This window comes from Molossus molossus, unplaced genomic scaffold (assembly GCF_014108415.1).
Source record: "Molossus molossus isolate mMolMol1 unplaced genomic scaffold, mMolMol1.p scaffold_m16_p_4, whole genome shotgun sequence".
NCBI lineage: Eukaryota > Metazoa > Chordata > Mammalia > Chiroptera > Molossidae > Molossus > Molossus molossus.
The window spans coordinates 25,450,777-25,476,546 of NW_023425377.1; the positions used below are offsets into that span (position 1 = coordinate 25,450,777).

Here is a 25,770-nt window from a genome sequence, read left to right on the forward strand (position 1 = left end):
TGTAACCCAAGCCCCAACAGGTAACGATCAGAAATGTATAAACAAATGCTTCTTTTATTAAAATAAATACTTAAGTATTTCTGTGGTGTCCATCTGGAAAGTATTACAGTATTTTTTTTTTTTTCAATGACAGTTTACTTGCAATATTATTTTGTAACGGTTTCAGATGTACAACATAGTGGCTAGACAATCATATACTTCACAAAGTGTTCCCCCTGATATGTCCACTACCCACCTGGCACCATACATAGTCATCACAGTGTTATTGACTATATTCTCTATGTCCTTTACATTCCTGCGACTGTTTTGTAACTACCAATTTGTAGTTCTAGATCCCTTCACCTTTTCACCCAGTTCCCCAACCTCCCTCCTAAAGCACTACAATATTTTTGTCCATCCACGTCCTTTAGAATTAAGAACAAGTCCCATTGAATTCAAAATCAAACAAACCTTCAACTTCTCTTTAAAAAGTAGACACATGTTAAGATCTCACCTTGAACACAGGACCTGAACTGAATTCCCATAATTATTTTTTGGCTTTCTGTTTTTCTCCACCTCAAGAGTTTAGCAGCTGAAGAATCTGAGCTGCGATTTCGACAACTAACAAAGGAATACCAGGCGCTCCAAAGAGCATACGCCCTCCTGCAGGAGCAGACGGGAGGCATCATCGACGCTGAGAGAGAGGCCAAGGTTAGTGTGTCTGCAGAGAGTGCTCAGAATTGGCCTTTTTAATGCAGCGGTCACAGCACAAAGAATCATGGACATAAAAATATCAATAGGGGAGCTTTCCATGTGCCCTTCTCTCCTCCGAGGCTTTTGAACTGTTGTATCTTTTATGTCAACAAACCTTGGATCTAGAGACATTAGCACCAGCTTGAATCGATGCTTTTGTTCCTTTTAGATAGTTGAGTATCTTGCTATTTGAAAACTTAACATTTTCAAAGCTAGACCATATTGAATGTTGATAATCTTTTTTTTTTCAGTTTCTCACTTAGAAAAAGACAAACTTTTATCTTTCCAAAGCAATGGTTTCCTTTCTTAGTTAATAAGTGCACAGTGTGACATAGACAGCTTACCAAGCATGTTCACTGTCTCGTTTCATCCTCACGACAGCTCCCTAAGGCAAGTATTTTACAAAAGAGGAATTTGAGGTTTAGAGAAGTTAATTGAATTGCCCAAGATCACACAGGGTAATAAATGGGAAACTGAGATGTCAACTCAAGTCTTACTGGGTCACATGTTCCTTCCATTTTTCACAACTGCCTCTCATAAGCCTATTTGAAAAAAATAAACACATATAATATTAATATTTAACATTCACTCAGCGCTTGCTGTGTTCCAGGCATTGTGCTGAGCACTTTATATACATGTACCTCCTGTAATTCTTAAATACCCCTATGTGTTAGATGCTATTATCTTCTTTTTACAGGAGTGGAAATAATATCGTAGAAAGAGTTTAATGTAGCTTAGTTGGCTTAATTAAAACCAGGAGATGCAGCTTAGAGTAAAGCTAGGATATGAACCTAGTCTTTCTGAGTTTAAAGTCATAACCACCATGCCATACCCCATAGATTAATCTACAAGGGGCAAGAAGGAGTGTGACCACCCGGAGATTTTTATCCTCCTTCCTATTTAGAGGGGCTACTTTATGCTGCGGAGTGCTGTAGGGCTACTGTTATTTATTTAGTGGGAAAGGGTAGATATTCTAGTTCTCTATTTTTAAATGGTAGCACACATACATACATGGGAGTAAACATGTTTTTATCTTTTATTTTTTATTTTTTTTATCCTCACCCGAGGACATTTTTCCATTTTTTGTTCAGGTAGAGTGGGAGGGAGAGAGAGGAACAGAGAGAGAGAGAGAAACATCGACGTGAAAGGAACACATCGAGTGGCTGCCACCCGCACAACCGACCAGGGCCAGGGACAAACTGCAACCGAGGTACGCGCCCTTAGCGGGATCCGAACCCGGGTCTCTCTGGACCGCAGGCCGACGCTCCAACCGCTGAGCCAAACCGGCCAGGGCGGGAGTAAACATGTTTTTAAAAAGCACTGTGATGTGGCATAGACAGGCACGTAATCATCAGAAAGGGATGCATGTGTGTGCCTTCATGTTTTAGCTGTGGGTTTCCTTATCAACATGAACTAAGCATTCTTACCAGCATAGGATTGCCCACTAAAATAATGGCATGTGCCTTGTGTTTGGGAGAGGTGATGAGGTAGAAACCAGTTCTCTTTCTCATTTCACTTTCCCACCTAAATAAAGATTTAACATTGTCTCTGGCTATTAACGTAAAGATAAACATAATATTTAATTCGCCCAAAGACATAAATAAGGAAAGTATACCTACCAAAGCTGACTTTATTCACCTTTGTAACAGAGAACCTATTCAGATCATAAGAGAAGAGAAAAATATGTGTATGAGCAGAAAATAAACAAAAACAAAATTTTTTTTGCAGAAAAGAGGATCATAAACAGAATGTAAGAGAATCTAAAACCAAATTACTAGACTAAATGAGGTAAAGTTGTTCCATACAAGATCTGTGTTCAAAACTATTCACACACACACACACACACACACACACACACAGAACACTTGGTAGATACATACAAACCTACCTGCAAAGACAGATCGGATGTGGGTTGAAATAGGGTACAAAGCTGGCTCTGAGAGGATGGGAAGATTTTGGAGGGGCAAAATGGGAGAAGCCTTTTCAGATGGGGAGCTCGTTCAAACGAGAGCGAAGTACAGAGTAACAGAGCGTGTCCAGGAGACACGGAGATCACCAGCACGTAAGGGGTGGCCTCTGTGGTGTTCCCCGACAGTGAGAAAAGATTGGAAACATCTCGGGAAATCTCAACTCCCCAGGCAAAGAGTTTGAATTTTATCCCAATGGCAAAGGGAGCCAGTGAAAGTTTTAAGCAAGAATTTAGATCATAAAAAATAGCTTGAAGAGCGTCTTTGGGTCATAGAAAATTCTTTTTTTTTTTTTTTTTTTTCTTTTCCTTGTTGAGTTTCTAATCAAGGAAGACGAGGAGAAGAGAAATATTGAATAACCATGTTACTCATGGAGTTCTGGATTTTTGGTTTCCCTAGGCTCAAGAACAGCTCCAAGCAGAGGTGCTAAGGTATAAAGCCAAAATTGAGGACCTGGAAGCGACCCTGGCTCAGAAAGGGCAGGTAGGCATTTGCTTGCTGGCGGTTTGATCTGACCTTCCTATAGCACCCAGTGCATGGGCCGCATCCAGGACACGGCTTGGCTCTCCACAGTGACCTTTCTCAAGTGTGTCAGAATGTTCGGCTCTATGTTTCTGTCCCTGGTGTTTGCCTGGCCAGAGCGTGAACCCAGCCACACCAGCGAATGAGGCTGGGCAAGAGAGAGAAGGCCAGAGGAGGAGGAGCCCTGCACAACGAGCCTAGCTGCTCATAGCCACTAAGATAAAGACCCACCCCTGCAGCTGCATTCCTTGCCTCTGCTACATTTACGGTTCTGCATTTTAATGTGTTCCATCCATATGTATCTAGCCTGTGTGCATTCTGACCCTTGTCACATTTTGCCTGTGTGGTCACTTCTGAGTCCCCAAAAGGCTGGTCCTGGATTATTCAGACTGAAAAAAAAAGGTAGAGAGGGAGTGAGTGACTATGAAAAGGGGGTTAAATTTTCCTGGCAACGTTGGCCCCAGTGTCTTTGAATAAGGAGCTGGCAGGGGTGGGTGTCGTCTACCAGTGGTTGGCAGGCAAACTGGGTGAGGCAAAGTGGTTTGGCAACACAGGCTCGCTCGTGGCACTCTGAAATGCTGACTGCGCGATATTCTTTGTCAAACAGGATTCACACTGGGTAGAAGATAAACAACTTTTCATTAAGAGAAACCAGGAGCTTTTAGAAAAGGTATGTTGGGCGCAACACCCTAGTGGGGCAGAGGAGCAAGTGATGAGAGATCCAGGAGCAGCAGGGGGTCCTCTCAGGAGTGGCACAGGGGCTAGGGGAAGGGGAGGCTTCTCGGCGCTGCACTGTCCTCTGCTGCGTGCTCGACTGCATCCCTGTCACCGCCATCACCATCAGTGGAGTGGCACGTGTGCATGGCTCTGTGCTGGGCGCTGCGCCGACGCTAAGGGATGTGATCCCTAAGACCTAATGATTTCCTAACCATATATATATACTGTATATCTGCCGTATATATATATACACACACCCAAACGTGCACACATCCTATGTGGTTGTCCATCTACCCAAAGCACACGATGAATAGGACTTGTTATTTTGTGCAAGGACGTGACAGGTAACGACTCCAAGACCATGCTGCAACCTATCGCAGACAGTGTTCTCACTCTCAGTCTTTTTGCTAAACTTGGCTGTTCATTTCTTTTAACAAAAGAACTTTTTAAAACATGCCTCCAAAACACAGAACTGCATGTCCAGGATTTTGTTCAATAAATCAGGGTGCAAAAGCATGGTTTAGTCCCAGTAGATATGTTATTTTGGTTTGGGGCGATGAAATATAAGAGAGATCATTTTAAGTTCAAAGGTGGCTTTTCCTTTGGTATTTACCTTCCAGGAATCTAATTTAAAAATTACAAAATAAGCTTCTATTATTCTTGACAAAAACAGAATTTGCAAGCCCATTGGAATAATGGAAATAATTCTGTAGGTCTACCCAAAGATATATAGACATTATGTTAGAGTAATTTCTACCAATATGTACTAGCTTTGACAAGTAATAAATATTGACCACAACACCTTTATGAGAAACGAAAGAAGATACTTGTCCTCCTCCCCCTCTGGTCTGGCAAAGTTAGGACATCCTGTCTCACTTTCTGCATGACGAGAGGCAGAGCTGATGATACATACACTGTAGGTGGGTATTTCAGGACTGAGCACTTTCACTCTCAGAAAGGTTAAGCATCCCTATAAAGAAACTTCATCAGACATTGGTTGTGATCTGTGAATTACAGCCTGCAATCCAATGATCTATTTGTTAGCACTAACCCCAGAACCAGGAATGTCCCCAAATGTCCCATCTCTGATCCCAATCCAAGAATCTAGGAAGTAGAATCTTTTTTGTGATCTGAGCCAACTTTTAAAAATTTTTGAAAATTCACTAGACCACAAAAATCTAGCATAAAAAGACTTGAATTGACTACATGAGTTCATGTCACTTAATATCTTATTATTTCCCCATCTTTATTTTCCTATAATTTTTGTATATCATGAGGCTATGAGAAAAGGGGGATTTTAGTACTCTCAGAGATGCCCAGAAATAAGTGCTGTTACATCTGTTTATCATCTAAAAAATAATTTCCATTATGTCTTTCACCTGATTTCATTTGGTCTTGATTTCTTTGGGCTAAAAGTAGAATTTTGAGCTCAGATTATTAAGAGTAAAAAACAAAAACAAAACAAAAAAAACCCCACTAAACAACAATAAAGCAAAACATCCTACAAGTGTGTATACTTGGGAAAGTAAAATTCATCCGATGCTTAAAAGCCCCAGTTCTTTCATTTCTAACTTGAATATTTTAAATAGTGAATGGGCATAAAGCCCACCCAGAGCTAATAGCAAAGGCAGCCCCAAACCCGTCGCAGATCATGAACACGTGTTGCTTCCTTGTAGACATGGACCCTGTGTAGAGGGTGAGGACGTTTATACACAAGGAACAGAAGTCCATGCTCCATCAGCCTATACTGGAGGTCCTGTGGGAAAGCAGAAGGAAAAGGAATCACTTCTGAGTGGATAGACAGGGGAGCCTCTTAAGAGGGGAGATGTCGGAGCTGGGTGCTAAAGGACGTGTAGCATGTCCTCACCTGGATCAGAAACGGGAGCACACCTGTTCAGGCAGAGACGTGAGCACAGACAGTTCCTGAAGTAGTCGGCCCATGGGGTACATCCGGGTTTCCAGATTCCAGTGTGTGAGTGGTCACCCGTGAGTGTGTGACTGTGTTGAGGTGACAGTGATAACATGTAAAACTGGAAAGCTGTGTGGTAACCATACTAACAAGGTTTTGGAATTCCGTGCTGAGGAGTTTGGCTTCACTCTGCAGGTAACTGGAATTCAGCAAAGTTTTTGTATGATCAGAGATTTTTACATTTTTATTATTTATTTATTTATTTATTTTTAATCCTCACCTGATGATATTTTTCTATTTATCTTCAGATAGAGTAGGAAGGAGAGAGAGGGGGAGAAAGAGAAATATCGACGTGAGAGGGACACATCGACGGGTTGCCTTCCGCACGACCCCAACCAGGGCCGGGGACAAACCACAACTGAGGTACATGCCCTTGGCCAGAATCAAACCTGAGACTCATTGGTCCAGAGGCTGACACTCTACCGCTGAGCCAAACTGGCCAGGGCTTTGATCAGAGACTTTTTAACAATTATTTTTCCAACAACTTGTAACTCCAGAAATAAGAGGTGTATGTCTTCATTATTTACACCATGAAATATAGTTCTACCTCACTGTCCCTGGCTCGCAATAAGGGCATAATGAATACTCTTAGATTCACTACTCACAGGGTCTCTAGGCTTTATCTCAGTGAGTGGAGGTGTCCTCCAGCATTTTCCTCTGTGACCCGAAAAACTCAGCCACAGGATGACTAGAAGGAAAGCCAGCGCTTACCTTATTCACATCTATTTGGGACTTATTTCACGGTCTAGATGATGTATTCACTGAGTAAATGAGTGCTATCCATGTTTGCTTTGCAAAGTTGTATTGGCCATGTTCACCTAATTTGAGGATTTACTTTATTAGATAGAAAAACAGGAGGCAGAGAATCACCGGTTACAACAGGAACTGCAAGATGCCAGAGACCAGAATGAGCTGCTGGAGTTTCGAAACCTAGAGCTAGAAGTAAGGAAATGACCGTAATGATGATAATTAATAATCATAACAACTAACACACTGAGCATGTCCTATGTGTGAGGTGCTGAATTAAGCATTGCAGCTGCATACTCTCATTGGACCTCACAACCACAATCAAGATTTTATAGATGAGGTTAAATAACTTGCCCAAGTACTGCGATTAGTGAGTGGTAAAGCATTGGTATGGCTCAGGATTCTCTGCTCAGATAGCGTATTTTTTCAACACTATTTTTGCCTTTGTGAACAAGACTAAGGCATCGTTTTTAAATAATTAAAGAGGAGATTTAAAATGTGATCAATAATTCATTGCTTTGAAATAATCATTGCCATCCTTCATTGCATTCGGACTCAAAAAATGTCGCCTTAAGAATTATATATCAGAATGTGCTACATACAAAACTATTCTATCATTAGACACTTGCATTTGTCAGTCAGCCTTTTTAGTCTATCATGATTTTATGCCAAAGTCTAAGAAGCAAGGTAACTTGTTTTGGGAAATACTTCAGTTAATCTGACCAAATTTCAGAGTTTTGTTTTGTTTTGTTTTTTAAGTGAAACATATCAATCAAATCAGATTCTAATTGTAACCTGCAGAATCTGGCTTGGATCTGATCAAATGTATGTTGAAATGTAAAGGATAAGAAAAATTCCCATTTGATTTCTCTTGTTTTGCCAGCAATTTCTTCTTGAGATTATTTCAAATGAGGTCTGGACACTTAGCAGTTGGTATATCTCAGTGAAAAAGAGTTGTCTTTGGTAACCCATGTATCTTATTCATAAAGCTTGAGTGGATTGAACATGCAAAAGTCTGTTAGCTGCCATAAGACTTCTTGGTGATACCTGATAGCACAAAGTACTCATATAGTTTGAAATGCACCTCCACTTCCCACATTTCCCTGATCAAAAAATCTGCAAGATTGAATGACACCATCTATAAATTCCCTTTCACACCTTTATTGACTAATCAGTACTTTCTGTTAAATTTACTCATGAACACCTTGAGTTTCTTTTTTTTTTTTGCAAATGCTATATTGATAAACTGCTGAAATAGCAGACAACTGGTTTAGTGTTTGATCAATTGTTGCTTTTTTTTAACGCCCATATATTCTTCACTGTATTTCAAGGAAAGAGAGAGACGGTCCCCTCCATTTAATCTACAGATTCACCCATTCTCAGATGGTGTGAGTGCTCTCCAGATCTACTGTATGAAAGAAGGTGTCAAGGTAGGCAGATGTTTGATATTTTATGTTTGTAGAAAGTAGAAAAACTGGGAATTGGAAAAGGGGAAGTTGCACGTGATTATTTTGTCTTTCGGTCACTGGATGTCATTTTTTTAAATGTGTTTTTATTGATTTTTTAGAGAGAGAGGGAGGGAGAGAGAGATAGAAACATCGATGTGAAACAATCGGTTGCCTCCTGCACACCCCCTACTGGGGATCGAGCACACAACCCCGACATGTGCCCTGACCAGGAATCAAACTGGGACCTCTCAGTCCAGTCCACTGAGCCACACCAGCTAGGTGGGATATCTTTTGACATCTTTTTTGACTGTGTAGGAATTGAAAATAGTCACGTGCATTCGAAAATCAATCGAACATAAAGTGTGACAGGTGTGAATGGTAACAACGAACTCAGGAAGCCAGGATTATTTAGAATGGAGTGACATAAAGAATGATATGAAATCAAAACATTAAGATAGTGACCCTTAATTATCTAGAAGAACTAGTAAATGAACTCAGTACTCCAATGAACGTATTTCAAGTACGCCAGGTAAAAATGGATTTGTCGGGTCCCGCTGTTGTGTTGTTTGTTGTGAGGCTGTGGAAGTCATAATCTTGGAATGTCAGCATAAAAGACACCTTGACATCTTCTAGTCCACGTCCCTTTAGGTATGTTTAATGTAGGGACGATTTCTCTTATGAAAGTGTATGACATATTGCTCAGTTAGACAAAATATAACCCTATCTGTAGTGATACTGGAACACGTTGTAAATGCATATGAAGGTCGAATGGAGGTGGCTGCATCTCCTGGAATCAATACTGTCCTTCAATGTAATGAGGTCACACGGTGACTGTCTATTCCAGAGATAAAGCTGGGAAGCCTGAGACTATTCCTGGTCTTTCCTTTACTTTCTGCATGGCCCTTCCTGCTCCTACTTTGAGCTGCTAAATAGACTGCTTTAGTTGCCTTCTCTCTGCCTATGAGATGGAGCCAGATGTTGCCCTGTGGTAGGATCCACTATACTGCATTTGAACATAAGAGGACAAAGTGGTACTAATGAGGTAAAAAGGGGGAGGAGACCAGGTAGTAAAATTGTGTTTCCTTGACTTCCATCTTAAACCACTTTCACGATGTGTAAACTCCTGGCCTTCCTGGGCTGCATGGGAATTTGTAAAGCAAAGCAATTTTTTAATCAGCTCTAATGAAATGAAAAGCATTTTGCTTCATCTTTTCCTTGGTTACTTTTTTCTTTAGATAAATCATAAACAATCTAATCCAATGGATGTCATTTATATCCAAGGGAACTCTTTCAAATGGCATGCACCTGCTTTACATTGATTCAAGGATTATAGTAAAAATCAGCTGTTTCCAAAAATATGAATTAAAGTTCAATACTAAAAAAAAAAAAAAAAAAAAAATGTAACTGCTATATAGTTTTTGATGTGGCAGTCAAAATCTCAACCAGGTCAGAATTCTATTAATTAGAATGAAATTGGTTCACTATTTATATCTACTCCCTTCCTTTTCTTTACTCCTGAAATCTACCATAATTGAGAAAAGAATTTGACAACTATAAGAAAAAAATTAATGAGCTAATTTCAGCCTTTACTACATTCTAGACTCTTTTGTAGATAATCTCTTTATCCTCAAGATCAGCCTATGAAGGAGGTATTTTCTACCTCCATTTTGCAATTAGCAAAATTGAAAATGAACTGTTAAGTCGTTTTCCAAAGTTTACACAGTTTGTAAGAAGCCAAATGGAAACTTAAAATCAGGCGTACCTGATTGAAAACCCGAGGAATCATGGGTGTTCAAATGTTTCCTCTATATTCGGGTTGAGGCACTGGAAGAACCCTAAGCCACCTTTGTGTCGCTGACTTGAGTGTGTCTCATTGATTTTGCAGGATGTGAACATCCCTGATCTCATAAAGCAGCTTGATATCTTAGGTGACAATGGGGTAAGTATGAATTAAATAAGTGCAGAAAAGAAATGAATTTGCCGAATGAGAGGCAAGAAGTTCTTGCCAACGTATCACGTTGTGTAAGATAATAGCAGGATGTAGCTCCCTGGAGAGAGTCAACAGTTTGTCAGACAACTTGGCTAAGGGATTGTCGGGACCTCTGGAAGGTAGTGGCAGAAATGGGAACTGGTAAAATGCTTTTCAAGACCAGGTTTCTGATTTGAATGCCAACCACATCTGCGCTGATTAAAGCTAATTGCCTTCTGACTGTTGCTTGGAGGCATCCAGCATGAAATTAATCAGTCATGCAGTTGCCAATGGTGCTGAATAGTAGGGTTGGTGGCAGCCCCATAAAAATGGACTAGGAAACTATAATCCCTTTGCTTTCTAAAAACACCTTCCAGGCAGGGTCAAGGCATATTCATTCAGTAGGAGGACTGTTCATTGAACTAGTCAATGAATGAATGTAGGTTGGGAGTCACACCACTTTATCCCTTAAAAGTTTGTCAAAGGAGAGAACAGTATCAATTAAATCACATCAAACTGCTATGCAGAGATTACTTTTCATTTCATTTTGGTTCATGCTTTTCTCATAACATGACTATTAACGAAGTATGCCTACAGTGAAACAAATCAAGTCGGTATTAGAGTGGCATAAAAAAATCACAGAAGACTTTTTACAGGTTTTGAATGAACTTTGTTCAGAAGTATTCTTGCACTGAGCATTTGTTAAGGCTCCATGCATTTGTGTCTGTGGCAGCACTTAGGCAATATTTTCGGATAATGTAAATATCTTAAATGTCTTCGGCTTATTTCTTTTCTTTCTTTTTCACAGAATTTGAGAAATGAAGAACAAGTGGCCATAATTCAGGCCAGTACTGTGCTGTCGCTGGCAGAGAAGGTAATAAGTTGTGCTAACATTCAAATCATCTCGGTGTCTGGCTTAACACCTAAGAGCAGGGTAGGGTTATAGGACGGTCTCTTTGCACGTGACTTTGCATTATTGAATACCTAATAAATATTTTATTTTTCAGGGTGATACAACCCAGATAGAATGAGAACACACACCAAAAATGTCTACACACTGATCTGGGGTGGGTGGATAATTCTTGCTTTGAAGTCTCTTAAAAAATGTAATTCTTAAAAAATGAAAAACTTTCTAAATTATATTAGTCAAGCAATCCCTACTAAGTGGGTAAACCAATAAAGAAGGGTTTGGTTAGAACAAAATTCAACCAAGTAAATTTGAAGATCCTTTTTATTAATTTTTATTGAATTTATTGGGGTGACATTGGTCAATAAAATTATATAGGTTTCAGGTGTACAATTCAATAATACATCATTTGTACATTGCACTGTGTGTTCTTCACCCCAAATCAAGTCTCCTTCCATCACCATTCACCCTCTTCTACCTCCCCTTACCCCTCTTTCCCTCTGGTAATCACCATACTGTTGTCTGTATCTCTGAGTTCTTGGTTGTTATTTTTTTCTCCTTAATCCCTTCACCTTTTTCACCGAACTCCCAACCCCCCTCCCCTCTCACAACTGTCAGTCTGTTCTCTACCTATGAGTCCTTCTCCTTTGTTTGTTTGTTTATTTTGTTCATTAGATTCCACGTATGAGTGAAATCATGTGGCACTTGTCTTTCTTAAATTTGAAGATCTAATTGGTTTTATTAAGCAATTCATAAATCGGGCAGCGTCCCATCTGGGAACTACAAGCGCACTCTTAGACGTTGTACAAAACGGAAAGGCTTTATGGGAAGAAGGGTGGCGCAAGGGAGCTATTAACAAAAGAAAAGAAATATTATTTTTAGGCCAGGACATCTGAGGGTGGGGGGCAGGGAACAGCAAAGGTTTTGTCACGCAGATTACCTCCTCATCCTATGGTGGATGGAGTGGGCTCTAGTGACAGACTACCTCATTGGTGTTGACCAGAGAATTCCGGGCTGGTTGATTAGGGTTACATTTCCAGTGAAGGTCAAAACTGCAGTTAGGTTAGGTATTAAGTTTAGGTTTGGTAGCATGGGCCTTAGCACAAGCGATGCCATTTTGGGCCTGGGGTTTTCTCTTTAACAATGGAGAGGTGGTAAACTTGGAGTATGGCTGTTTTTATAGGCTTTTCCTTGGGTGTGTAACATACAAATTGTTTCCCACTGATTCTGTGACTTGGTGGCAGCTCACTGCAGTCTCATTCAGAAAGCCCAACCTGAGAGTGTGCTCTGCCCCCTTGTGTCTAAACCTGGTCAATGGCAGGAAGAGTGAGGAGAGGCAAGAGCAGGTGGAGAGGGCTGGTAGCCAGCTGTTTTCAAGGTGCTTGAGAATCGGCGCCTAGTTGAGTCATATATTGGCTGGATAAAATGAGAACTGTATGAGTCCCTTGAGATACTTCCTCAATTCCTAAATGCATATAAAGCATGCTTTAAATTAAATGAAATTATGAGCAAGCAATCAGCTAACTACAATCTGAAATGAGGGAATTCTACAGTGCAAATGAGCCAATCACCTTACTCGAACAAAACAATGACATGAAGGAAAATAAAAAGGTACTTAAGGAATAGTGAAGTGATCTTTATTGACATCCTGATTCAAACAAACCAAGTGTGAAAAAAAGGACATTTTACTGACAGATGGAGAAATTTTAATATGGACCAGGTATCAGACAGCAAAAGCAATTAATAATAATTTTGCCAGATGTGGAAATGGCCTTGTGGTTATGCTTTTTTTTTTTTAAGGCCTTATCTGTTACAGATGTATTGAGGGATTTACATGTGAAGTGATCTTTGGGATTTGCTCTCCCTGGTTACATAAAATATATCTTTTAATCTTCATATGATTATTAATCCCATTTTACAGGTAAGAAAGTTGAGGCTTATAGAAATCAGGTAACCATCCTTTCAAGGTCACACAATCATGAAAAGCTAGAATTGGGATTCAGACTCAATCTGCTTCCAGAACCCCACAGTTAATTATTATGCCCAATTACTTCCTGAAGGGATAAGCTAATGTTTAACTTGGTAGAGACACATTATAAGAATTTGTTCCTTTAAGTTATATATGTGGTAGGCTCACACCATAATTTTCAAAATCTACATTTATTCAGGATATTAATCAATGATAACCTCAATGCCATATAACAGAATGATATGTTTTAAGTGTTAGGAAAATTTTCTAATTTCATTTTATGTGATTTAAAACGTCTCTACTCAACAACAACAATTCTTCAACACTTAGCTGTACTGTTTTATATATTGAAAATTGCTGTTTCTCTGGTCTCCTTGACCTTCTTTCTTTCATTATGTCCAGTCCATGGAGAACTGGACATCTCTTCTGGTTGGAACTTGCCCCTCATTTTTTGCTTGATCACCTCTGACTCATTCTTCAGATTCCAGTGCAATTGTCACTTCCTAAGAAAGCCTTCCATGGTGTCCTTCAATGGGGCAAAATGTGCTGTTGGACAAATGTGCGATGGTTACCATCACAGCTCCACATGACCTTACACATGGTAGACATCAGTGAATGCATTTGTGGAATGAATGAATAAAGGAATGAATGAATAGAGAACTATAGTCTTTTTTCTGAACTGAGAGATAAAATGCACCAAGTTTTCACTTCAGTTCTTGGTCTGTTTCCTGAGATATAAGGGGAAGCGACTAAGCACCTCTGTAGAAAGCACTGTATACACCATATCGAGGAATCATGTCGAACACTTTTGTCTTGTTCAGTGGATTCAGCAAATTGAAGGAGCAGAGGCTGCCCTGCACCAGAAAATGATGGAATTGGAAAGTGACATGGTAAGTACAAAGATGACAGATCATAAAACTGAAGAAAGTTTGACCAGGCAAATGGGAAATAACTGTTTTCTGCCAGTTCTATTTGGCAGGGATGAAAGTTTGTAAACTTACCACTGTTTTGTTTACAGACTGTGGAACAAAATTCCCAGAAGTATCCAACAACTTCAAGTTGTATTCTCCAAAACAATCATGTTTTTTAAAAAATATATGTTTTATTGATTTTTTTAGAGAGAGAGGAAGGGAGAGAGAGAAACATCAATGTGAGAGAGAAACATCAATCAGCTGCCTCCTGTATGCCCCCTACTGGGAATCGAGCCTGGTAACCCGGGCAAGTGCCCCGACTCAGAATCAAACCTGGACATCTCAGTCCACTGGACGAAGCTCAATCCACTGAGCCATACCAGATGGGCTCATGTATTTTTGTAATATTTCCAAAACTAATGCTGAAGAAAATTCAGTTAGGAGTTTTCTCTTAGGTTAAATAATTTTTTAACATGTATAATTTTAGCAAACATTACAGAAATAGTGGGTATAACTCTGATTTTGAAAATCTCCAAGCCACTTCACACCCATTAGTATGGATACTCTCAAAAAAAAAACAAAAAAAAAAAAACAGAAAATAACAAGCACTGGTGAGGCTATGGAGACATTGGAACCTTGTGCACTGTTGATGGAACTGTGACAGGGCGGGCAGCCACTACGGAAACCAAAGTGGCGATTGCTCAAAAAAGTTGCGAATAGAATTAATGTATGATCCAGGAATATTACCTTGGGTATACGCACAAAATAATTGAAAACAGGGTCTCAAAGAGATATTTGTACACCCATGTTCAAGGAGCAACATTCACAATACCTTAAATGTGAAAGCAATCCAAGTGTCTATCAATTGATGAATGGGTAAGCAAATGTGGTTATACATACAATGGAATATTAGTCACCCTTTAAAAAGGAAGAAAATTCCAACATATGCTGTGACATGGATGAACCTTGAGGACATGATGCTAGGTGAAATAAGCCAGTCACAGAAAACAAATACTTTATTATTTCACTGATACAAGGTATCTAGAGTAGTCAAACTCATAGAGACAGAAAGTAGATGGTGGTTGTCGGAGCTAAGAGGAGGAGAAAGTAAAGAGTTTTTGTTTAATGGATATAAAGTCTTAGTTTTGCAAGATGGAAAGTGTTTGGGAGCTTGGTTACATAACAATGTGAATATACTTAACACTATTGAACTGTACACTGCAAAGTGATAATATGGTAAATTTTATATTGTGTGTATTTTACCAGAATTAATTATTACTTTTTAATTTCCAAGCCTAGGAGTTGGCCATTATTAACTTACAGCAATGTATAATAGAATTGTATAACTGTACTGCCATTAATGTTATTATTACTAAAAAAAAAAAAAAACTAAAAAAAGCAAGTAGTATATCAGGTTAGGGAATCCTGTAATAAGAACCACTTGCATTTATATAGTATGTGACAGATTATAGATCATTTGCTTATATTTTACACAGGGCTTAAATTTTATCAAGAAGTTAGGTTCTAAAGTCAAAGTGCATAACAAGAACTGTTTATATAGAAAATACCTTTGGAAAAAACCTTTAAATGCACAAATGTTAATTACACATTCAACCTGTATCAGGAACTGTCCTAGGTACTGGAGCTCAGAGGTAATCAAGAAAGTCATCAGCAAAAGTACTCATGCAGACAGTTATGTGCTAGAAGCAGTGGTGCACATAAAGAAATAAGATGACTTACCTGGGGCTATATTATACGTGAAAATATATTTTTAAATACTAATGGCAAAATGCTCACAATATGAGAGTCACAGAAGCGGAGGATGGCAAGGGAACATGAGATGCAAGTCTCCAGCTCATGCTGGCTTTGAGCACTGTGGTTAAGAGGCTCTGTGGTGGTGGGTGGAATCACCACCACTCTCTAAATTCATCTGTCTGTGTGTTTGCTCATCATGCACAGCTGGCTTTGGATGAGTTCTTTATTATACAACTCAAATCTGCTCTATTACACCTTATAGCATTCTTACAAAAATACACTATCATAATATTTTTGCACAGATATACTTATTAGTTAACATTTATCTTGTCAAAATCTATCCTTGATCACATACTCTTGGATTGGCATAAAAATCCTTTAAAGCATTCCATGTGGAGTGTTCATTATGTCTTTTATGCTTCTTTCCATTGATTTTCCCATTGTCTTCGAGAGACGATGAAAGTTGAACTATTTCCCTAACAGACGAAATCGATGACCCTACAAATACTAGTGATTTGTCTTGCGAAGAAATTAGAGAAAACATTGATCGATACAATTATATATCACTTTCTGGTTAACTAAGCTGACTCTATTTATCAACATGGCCCTGTTTTATAGGAACAATTCTGCAAAATCAAAGGCTATCTGGAGGAAGAACTAGACTACAGGAAACAAGCGCTTGACCAAGCATATATGGTAGGTAAAACAAGCAACCAAAACACCTGGAGTGTTTACATCACATACTGGGAGGAAAGTGTCCTGTTTAATTTGTCATGTCACATACTCGAATAGACCACGATATGCAATGGTTTATTTATTCAATGGTTTCCAGTACTTATTTTAGAAAATATTATCTGTAGCTCTTTGCTGTTATAATATTATTATAATGCTTAATAACTACCTAATTATACCTTTAAAATTTTTAATTAAATGCATCATTATATAATATGGCAGTGTAGATTGAAGAGAAAATGAATTAAATCCAATTGGGAGCCTAATCTAGGGATACAGTAATAAAGTCTTTAATATTAGTTTAATGTTATATGCATTTTTAAGAGGTTTTATTTTTTGTTCATTTTTTTTTTAGAGAGAGAGAGAGAAGAAGAGAGTGGGAGAAAGAAAGAAACATTGATGTAGGAGAAACATTGATCAGTTGCCTCCCACATGCACCGCAACAGGGATCATACCCACAACCTTGGTATGTGCCCTGACTAGGAATGGAACCTGTGACCTTTCGGTGTAGGAGACAATGCTCCAACCAAAAGAGCCACACTGGCTGGGGCTGTTATATACATCTTTATATAGATACTATATATATATATATATAGTGGTATATCTCACAACAACCCTATGAAGTATAGATGATGCTATTTCTATAATACATATGAGGACACGAGGCTTTGAGAATGAAAGAACTCTGCTCAACTTGGATCAACATTTAGCTCTGACTGCAGACACGGTGGCCTGAACTACCGCACTCAGTAGAGGGGCTGTGCCTTCTGTCCCACAGGTCAGCTGAGTGAGGAGCAACTTGATCCGTTCCCCTGTACAAAAGTCATAATAAGCAATTCCTGATATTGGACTATAGCTTGCATTTCTTCTCTCCAAATGCACCCTCCTCCCCCGCCCCATTAATTCACAATAATGACTCAAGAGAAAGAGAGTGAACTTGGAAGAGGAGTGTTTCAGGGAGTTGCCGGTAGAGGTTACCATGCCTTCCCGGAAGCAGCCTATGTCGCTTTTGGGAAAAGAACGAAGCACTTAGTTTCTGCTTGGAACAAAGATGAATTGATATTTTCCCCCACCTCGAAATGAATAAAAGGTTCTGAGCATTACTTGATGGGAAAAGGGGAGAATGAGTTGGTCACTAGAATATACAGAAGGAAATGATTCTTCCCCTCTCTTCCCACCCTTTCTCCTTGCCTCCTCTGTCTGTACATAAAAGGACTGAGCTGTGTATTTGTGTCCGATCACTGAGTTCTTGTTCAGACAGCAATATTTAACTTCATTTTTTAAAATAATTTTTCTCTATTGATTTTAGAGAGAGAAGAAGGGAGAGGGAGAGAGAGAGAGAAACACCGATGAGAGAGAACATCAGTTGGCTGCCTCCTGCATGTCCCCCACTGGAGACTGGACCCACAACCTGGGCATGTGCCCTGACTGGGAATAGAACTGGGACCTCTTAGTCCATGGGTTGATGCTCAGCCACCGAGCCACACCAGCTGGGCCGATATTTAACTTTAAAAAGATGAAATTTGCATAGTCCAGGACAAGAGCTAGGAAAACATCTCTCACCAGGGCACATCCATTTACCTCTGTCAAGGTCATAGGGAATAAGATTGTATATTTTGGAAACAAAAAAAACAAAAAAAAAACTGGAATGTAAGGAAGAATAGACTTTTCATCCAAAAAGAGAAGATTTGAGAGGCATTTTTCTAGCTAGAGCAACTGTAAGTCTCAGACCATTTAAAAACAGACCAACTCCAGAGACTGTCAGCCACTTTTAGATCATATTTCCTAATTTTTATTTTAAGAGCAAATATGGAGATTGTAACACCATCTTCAGGAACAGAGATATGTTATGTGGAAGAGACGTGGCATTTTGTGCATGGAATTTATCTCTAACTTCAAGTATTTTATTCCAACTTTGACCACTTTGCAATACTTGTTTCTAAAAGTATGGCCACCATAATAGATGTCTTTAAATACCTTAAGGCCTGCCAAAATGGAAGAGAAAACAAACTTATTTTCAGCTACATTTGAGAATAGAAGGATGCACAGTTATTCTAACAAAGTAAGAACTTTCTAAAACTGAAGGTTGTCCAAGGAAAAGAACTAGTTTCTCATTATCCAAGAAGTGAAATTATTGACCAGATCACTCTTACAGAATCTTATAAAGGGGATCACCCAGAGGGCAGCTAGTCTGGATAAGCTATGAAGTTTATTTTGTTGCTCCGATCCTGTCAGACAAAGAGAATGCATCCTTTTCCATTCACACATGCATGTATACACTCACACACTACCCAGAAATGCTAAGTTCCAAAGTTAGACTTTGCTCATTCTATTTGCCAGAGAATCCAGGAACTAGAAGCTACTTTGTACAATGCTCTGCAGCAAGAAACGGTTATCAAGTTTGGTGAATTATTAAGTGAAAAGCAGCAAGAGGAGCTGAGGACGGCCGTGGAAAAGCTGCGGCGGCAGATGCTGAGGAAGAGCCGAGAGTATGACTGTCAGATCCTGCAGGAGAGGATGGAGCTCCTGCAGCAAGCACACCAGGTGAGGATGGGGGACTCCCGGGTAGGCCCGGGTAGGCTCGGCACGAAGCAAATGGGACTTAGCACTGAGTACATTATAATGAGTATGGGTATGGAGAAGCCCAGGAGCTAGAAGCCATTTTCAGAGAGTAAAATAAATAACTGTTGTTTTCTACCTACATTCAGATAAAGGGTGACTGTTTCGCCCTTAAGAAAATTGGCATTTTAGAAGCACTGCATATGGCTACTAGTTTTTGTAACTGCTTCGTCATGAAATACACTTTGAATCTCATGACGCCTGATTATCTCTGTTATGCAGGAAGGCAGGACTTCCCCCAGGACAAGAATAATGCTTTCTTCCTCTTACTCAGCCCAGTCCATACCTATCCTGATACACAATCTGAATAGGGTCCAAGAACACAGGGACTTTTGTCTTATTCCCAGCACAAGCAGCAGCAGCAACAACAAAGCTTGGAAGCTGCTACCTACTTCCTGGCATTTGCTATATGTCAGCAAATAAACTAAGGGTTCTACTTACTCATTTCATTTCATCTTCACAAGAGCCCATGAAGGTAAGGTCCCTTACTGTCCCAGTTGAGGAGATAATGATTCTGAAACAAGAGTGCTTACATGATTTGCCCAAGAGGACACAGATAGGAAGCAACAGAGCAGGATTACAACCCAGGTCCACCTGACTGCAAGGCCAGTGTACATAACCACTTGATTATACATATGCAGCTTGAGTCATGTATGATTTATATGATGTGTCTATACAAGTGAGGTTCAAAATAGACACATGGTATTCACTTTAGCCAAAATTCTTTTTTATAAAGTTTTTGTAGATATGTTTTTATTGATTTCAGAGAGAGGAAGGGAGAGAGAGAGAGATAGAAATATAGATGACGAGGGAAAGAAACATTGGCTGCCTCCTGCACACCCTCCACTGTGTCCTGACCTGGAATCGAACCAGGGACCTCCTGGTGTGTAAGTTGATGCTCAACCCCTGAGCCACACCAGCCAGGCCAAAATTCTTCATCCAATTCTTAGTCCATGTCATAGCTTAGCAGGTGAGGAATAGATTAAAAGCAGATTCCGTAAGAATTCCAGAATTGGAGGTGCCAGGCTATAGTATTTGGTATGCAAACTCTGTACAAGAAGTAAGACTCTCATGTGGTCATCACGAGATCAAGGTGAGTGGAAAAGGAACAGGGGTTACTTGATAACACCAATAAGAACAGTATATGGGCAACTTAACACTTAGCATATTCAGATGTAGCCAGGAGCTGTGGATCTCTAGGCTGACAGATCCCCAGGCTAACAGGGAACTCGGAAGCCATTTGTCAGGAGGTGATCAACACATCCTGTTTGTCTCAAGGCCCCTTCAGACTCCATGCTAAAGGTCTGGGTTTTGACCCTGGGAAGAGTGTGTGAAGCCTTGAATAACAGACTCCGTGGCATCATTACATTACTGCAGGCCGCCTTTCCTTTTTCAGGGAATGAAAGTATCTTCTGCATCAATTTCTTATGCCACCAAGCATTTAATTCACTTCAACAAATCAGGAGTTGTGTCATGGAACCACAGAAGTGTTTATTTTTTAAGATGGACAGATAATTATCTCAATTTATTTATTTTTTCTTTATTGATTTTAGAGAGAGAGAAAAAGAGAGATAAAAACATCCATGAAAGAGAACATGGATTGGCCGCCTCCTGCATGACCCCACTGGGGATCTGGCCCACAACCTGGGCATGTGCCCCGACCGGAATTGAACCGGCGACCTCTTGGTGCATGGGTCGACACTCAACCACTGAGCCATACCAGCCAGGCTATCTCAATTTATTTATGATTAAAACCTTATCATCTCTTTTAAGTCTCTCTTTAATCAGCTGAGGTACTTCACTCACAAAAGAGTTGGTGTATTTTAAGTTAGCCTGTCTAAGCTGATAGGTACATTACATTTCTAAGCCTCAGACAGTTCCACTGACCCCTTTTATCTCCAGAACGAGTGTTCATTAGGATATTTTAAACAGTAGCTTTGATTTGAGAGAATTATTCCAGAAAGTACTGGCTAGGATTGGTCATGTAGAAGTATGTAAGGCAGTAGAAATTCTAGAGCATATCAGTAACCATTTATTCGACATTTCTGTTTGAATGTTTCACGGTGAAGTTCTGTGAAATAGACCTAATTTTTCACTCTTATCCCTACTTCTCACTTTTGTCCTCATCTGCCTGATCAATAGAATCACCATGTCCCTAAGCACTCAGGCTGGAAACTCTGGAGCTTTCTTGGTCCTTTATCACCAATGGTTAACGAGGCAGGACGTCCACCTGGCGTTGTCCTGAAATGTTTTCTGCAGCGGGTCTGTCTTGTTCACACTTGCTGTTTCAGGCACATGTAAGAGCTTTCATTACTGTAACAGCTTCCAGGTGCTCCTGAATGTCCTCAGAGGTAATCTGACACCGCCCTCTGTGCATTTCCTAGATGTGATGTATCGTGCTAGACATAGAGAATTCACCGCGGACCCTGCCTTTACAGAGCTTAAGATCTCTGTAGATGGAACCCTGGCCAGTTTGGCTCAGCAGTTAGAGCGTTGGCCTACAGTCCAGAGAGACCTGGGTTCAGTTCCCACTAAGGGCATGTACCTCGTTGCAGTTTGTCCCCGGCCCTGGTTGGGTCGTGCGGGTGGCAGTCACTCGATGTGTCCCTTTCACGTCGATCTTTCTCTCTCTCTCTCTTCCTCTTTCTCCCTCCCACTCTATCTGAACAAAAAATGGAAAAATGCCCTTGGGTGAGGATAAAAAAAAAGTCTATGTAGATGGAGACACAGGAGATTAGCACAAAGAAAAATAATTATGATGTCTTGTGATAAGTGGCATAACAACCTCCTGTGCAGTCCCATGGAAACCTACTTGTGGGGAAGACCTCACTCACCTCACTCTTCATCACGGATACTTATGGTCCACTCTTCCTCCAAAGCCTCCATGATCCTAGTTTCCAGCTGAGTCCGGCCCTAGGCAGGTCTCTCCAGGCCCTTCATTAGCTGGCACCCCCCCCCCCCAAAATTAGTGGTTTGAAAGAATCTCGGAGCATACCTTTCTCTGACTCATGCCGAACCCTTCCTGGTGCCACTTGGACCATGTCTTCCCACCTCCAAGACTGTTCCCATGGGTGCTCACCCTAAAATGCCCTTCAGCGTTTGCTGTGCTCGTCCAAACCGTCTCACTTTTCCAGTCCCAGTTTCAGGTCACCTCCTCCAGGAGGCTCCCTCTGGTGAAAGCAATGGACCACATACTACTGAAAAAATTCAGCGTCTCGTACCTCGTTCTACACTCATTCAAAACTGTTTATCGAGGGCCTGCTTGTGCCCGGTGCCGGGAAGGTGACGGCGGACACGACATGCAGGTCACTGCCCTCCTCTTTCCTCAGATGAAGAGGGACAAAGCAGTAGCACCCAGGGACAATGACCGAGGCAGTTTCAGGGAAGGGCAGTGGTGCTATGAAGAAAATGACACAGTGTGTGTGTGTGCGTGTGTGTGTGTGTGTGTGTGTGTGTGTGAGAGAGAGAGAGAGAGAGAGAGAGAGAGAGAGTGAGTGAGTGTTTGGGAGTTGGACTGAGAGAGAGAGAGAGAGAGAGTTTGGGAGTTGGACTGGCCACGTTAGAAGGGCTGGTCAGACAAGGCCTCTCCAAAGACATCTAAAACCCAAGGAACTAGACACTTGGCAAAGTGTCCCAGATAGGGGACAGCAGGGACCATGTCTGTATTGTGTATGTTTGGAATACTCGGGGGACAGAGAGAAGGCCAGTATGGCTGGAGCACACAGAGCCAAGGGCGGGTGTTGATATGAGGTGACGTTGCAGACGTAAGACGGGGCCAGATCATGGAGGGCCTGGAAGGAGCTGGAGTTTTATTCTGAGTGAAGCCCAGCTAACTCTCCCTACTTCCCTTTCCTCATCCCCTTAAAACTCAGGAGGTGATTGTTTCACATTTTGACAGTTCACACTGGCTGCCATGGGTGGAGGTAGACTGGACAGGACCAGAAGCAGGAAGAGCTGGCAGTGAGCTCATACCAGTCCTGACGAGGCCCAACAGTGACTGGGTGTAGTTAGTCGCAGCAGAGATTAAAGTCGGTAGAAAGGGATCTATATTCAATCTGACAGCATTTCCTTTTGGAGTGGATGCCGAGTAGTCAGGAAGGAAAAAGAAATAAAGCATGCATCACACAATGTAGCTTAACTAACTCATGCAATAAATATGTACAGACACCCTCTTTGTGCTGAACACTGTACAAAGTATTGGACTTTGGTGGTGAAGTTACACATGGTTTTGCCACTGATTACCGCTTCTGCTTTGTTTTCCCCTGTGTTTTAATTTTGTCTCCCCATCTGGATCTGGTAGTTCTTGGAGGTCAGGAACTAATTGATGCCTTATCTGTAGTCTCCATAATATCCAGCATCTTCCTGAACATGTAAGGGGTTGCCCCACAAGCACCGACTTGATGGATGAATGGATACTGCAGTGGTCTCTGGTTATATTGATATAAACTTGTTTCCACATCCGGCGGATATACCAAGGAATTATCTACACGCTCACGGTGGAAATGTCCTGCAATTTTGTTCTTTGCTTTGTTGTTTTGGGGCACGAGCAGCACTATGGAAACACACACAAGCACACACATCACACACATGGACACACGACATCCGCACTGCAGTCCCATTCCCTTCTCCAGCGTCCACAGTGTAACTTCAAGGTCAGCCCTCATGATCTCTCTGGCCAAAACACACCATCCTCTCCTACACAAACCTCAGCCTCTTTCCTTTAAAGCAGGATTTCTCAGTCTCTGCACTACTACTATGTTGGACAATGACTCTTTATGGTGGGGGCCGTCCTACTATTATAGGGTATTTAGCAGCATCCTGGGCCCTGCCCATTGGATGCTTGTTACATCGACACTACCACCCCCATTGTGACCAGTGATCACATGTGTTTTTAAAAATTCCAGACAGCTATATATACTAAAACCACAAAATTCTACACTTTAAAATAAATTAACTAGCCAACTAACTTTTAAACTATACAGACATCACCCAATGTCTGCTGGGAGCTAACTCACCCCCAGCTGAGGACCACTACTTTAGAGAAAGCCGAATGTGATTTCCAAGTTCAAGTATTCTTTGTTCTAGCTTCCCTCTTTTCTCTTCACATTGCATTATAAAACCTCTCTTTCTGTGTGATCACCCCATTCGGCTTCCAGTGTTTGCTTCTCAGACTCCAATTCTCCATTTTCTCATTATTCCCAAAAAGGCATGAAATAACAAGCCTACACTGTACCATAGGTGGGACCATGTGCCCTGAACATAAAGGGCCTTTAGATTGTCAGGTAGACATCTGAAGCCTTTTCACTTGCACATAATTGTCTCTATAATGTCGATTTCAAATCTGGGCTATTTAAATCACTGGAATTTTATTGTATAGTTGACAGACAAGATCAAAGAGTCCTGGAACCTTTTTGTCTTCGGATTACTTGTGCTATTTTTCTTGTTTGTTTGTTGTTGTTGTTGTTGTTTTCCCCTAATTTATCAATTCCCTCCCCCCTTGAAATTTTTATGGACGTGTAATCTCTACTGTATATTATGAGAACTGGCCAGTCGTGTTTTGAGGGGAAATTCCACCCTGGAACAGAGTTAAAATAAGGTTGAAGAGAGCCCTGACCAGTTTGGCTCAGCAGTTAGAGTGTTGGCCAGCGGTCCAGAGAGACCTGGGTTCGGTTCCCGCTAAGGGCACGTACCTCGGTTGCAGTTTGTTCCAGCCCTGGTTGGGTCGTGCAGGTGGCAGCCACTCGATGTGTCCCTTTCACGTCGATGTTTCTCTCTCTCTCTCTCTCTTTCTCCCTCCCTCCCTCCCTCCCTCCCTCTCTCCCTCCCACTCTATCTGAACAAAAAATGGAAAAATGTCCTCGGGTGAGGATAAAAAATAAAATAAGATTGAAGAGAAAGGTTAGCTAAAAGCAACGGGCTTGTTTACATTTGTGTTCATCAGCTTTTGCCATGTTTTACTGTAGCAACAACCAGCCCAAAAGTTTAATCCAAATGGTTAACAGCACTTTGTTTCTTGCTTACTAGTCTGGGTCACACCACTGCATCCCCACAAGTGAATCCCACTGGCCAATTGGTCCCATGGCCAAGCCTAAGGACAACGGGTTGGGACTCGATCTCTCTCACAGGGAGGGGTCTGCAGAAATAGACCCAGGAGAGAGGGTGAGCAAATATTTTTTAAATAGAATCAATGACAATGATTTTCCACAGGTCATTTTGAAAATGCAGCAATGTGTGGAAAAACATGTATGTAATCGTTCCAGCTGCCAGGACTGGTGTTGATGTTTCATAGAAAGTTGACTGTTTCAGGTTGATGAACAGTCTTTCTGTTCAACCGAATGCCCACACTGCTTTCCCTTTTCCTTCCTTCTATAGAGAATCCGTGACTTAGAGGACAAAACAGACATCCAGAAAAGACAGATAAAGGACTTAGAAGAAAAGGTATGTGTTAAGTGCAATTTCTGTTTTAATCACATGTTGTAATCAGACAATGATATCCGTTTCACGCGCTACGTGGGTTCTTTCTTTCTTGTCAGTTACTGCGTGTCTCGTGTAGGCAGGTAGATGTCTCGTGTAGGCAGGTAGATGTCACCCCTAGTCAGGCATCGGGGTGCCAGCACAGGTCTGCCATAGTAACCGCACCTGGCGTTTTTGTCTCTTGTGTTGGTCCCCGTCCTTTTCTGTGTTTTCTCTCCTCAGTTTCCTCTTCTGCATCTTTATTTCCTTTTCAGAAGTTTCTTTTGAGTTTTGCTTTTTTTTTTTTTTGTAAAATGGTTTAGCACTTTTTTCAAAATCCCATTATTATTTCC

General features: G+C 40.9%; 1 protein-coding gene across 2 annotated transcripts in view; it reads left to right on the forward strand.

The window, feature by feature from the left end:
• JAKMIP2 (janus kinase and microtubule interacting protein 2) overlaps positions 1 to 25,770 on the forward strand; it is a 160,357-nt gene that overhangs the window by 120,254 nt on the left and 14,333 nt on the right. The window contains exons 9-19 of one of the 2 annotated variants that reach the window (XM_036239928.1): positions 562 to 690; positions 3,099 to 3,182; positions 3,829 to 3,891; positions 6,751 to 6,849; positions 7,986 to 8,084; positions 9,988 to 10,041; positions 10,880 to 10,945; positions 13,769 to 13,837; positions 16,232 to 16,309; positions 18,686 to 18,889; positions 25,337 to 25,402. In XM_036239928.1, coding sequence (XP_036095821.1) covers positions 562 to 690; positions 3,099 to 3,182; positions 3,829 to 3,891; positions 6,751 to 6,849; positions 7,986 to 8,084; positions 9,988 to 10,041; positions 10,880 to 10,945; positions 13,769 to 13,837; positions 16,232 to 16,309; positions 18,686 to 18,889; positions 25,337 to 25,402 — 1,011 coding nt within the window. The remainder of the gene's footprint in view (positions 1 to 561; positions 691 to 3,098; positions 3,183 to 3,828; positions 3,892 to 6,750; positions 6,850 to 7,985; positions 8,085 to 9,987; positions 10,042 to 10,879; positions 10,946 to 13,768; positions 13,838 to 16,231; positions 16,310 to 18,685; positions 18,890 to 25,336; positions 25,403 to 25,770) is intronic. The other variant, XM_036239929.1, reaches the window with a different exon arrangement.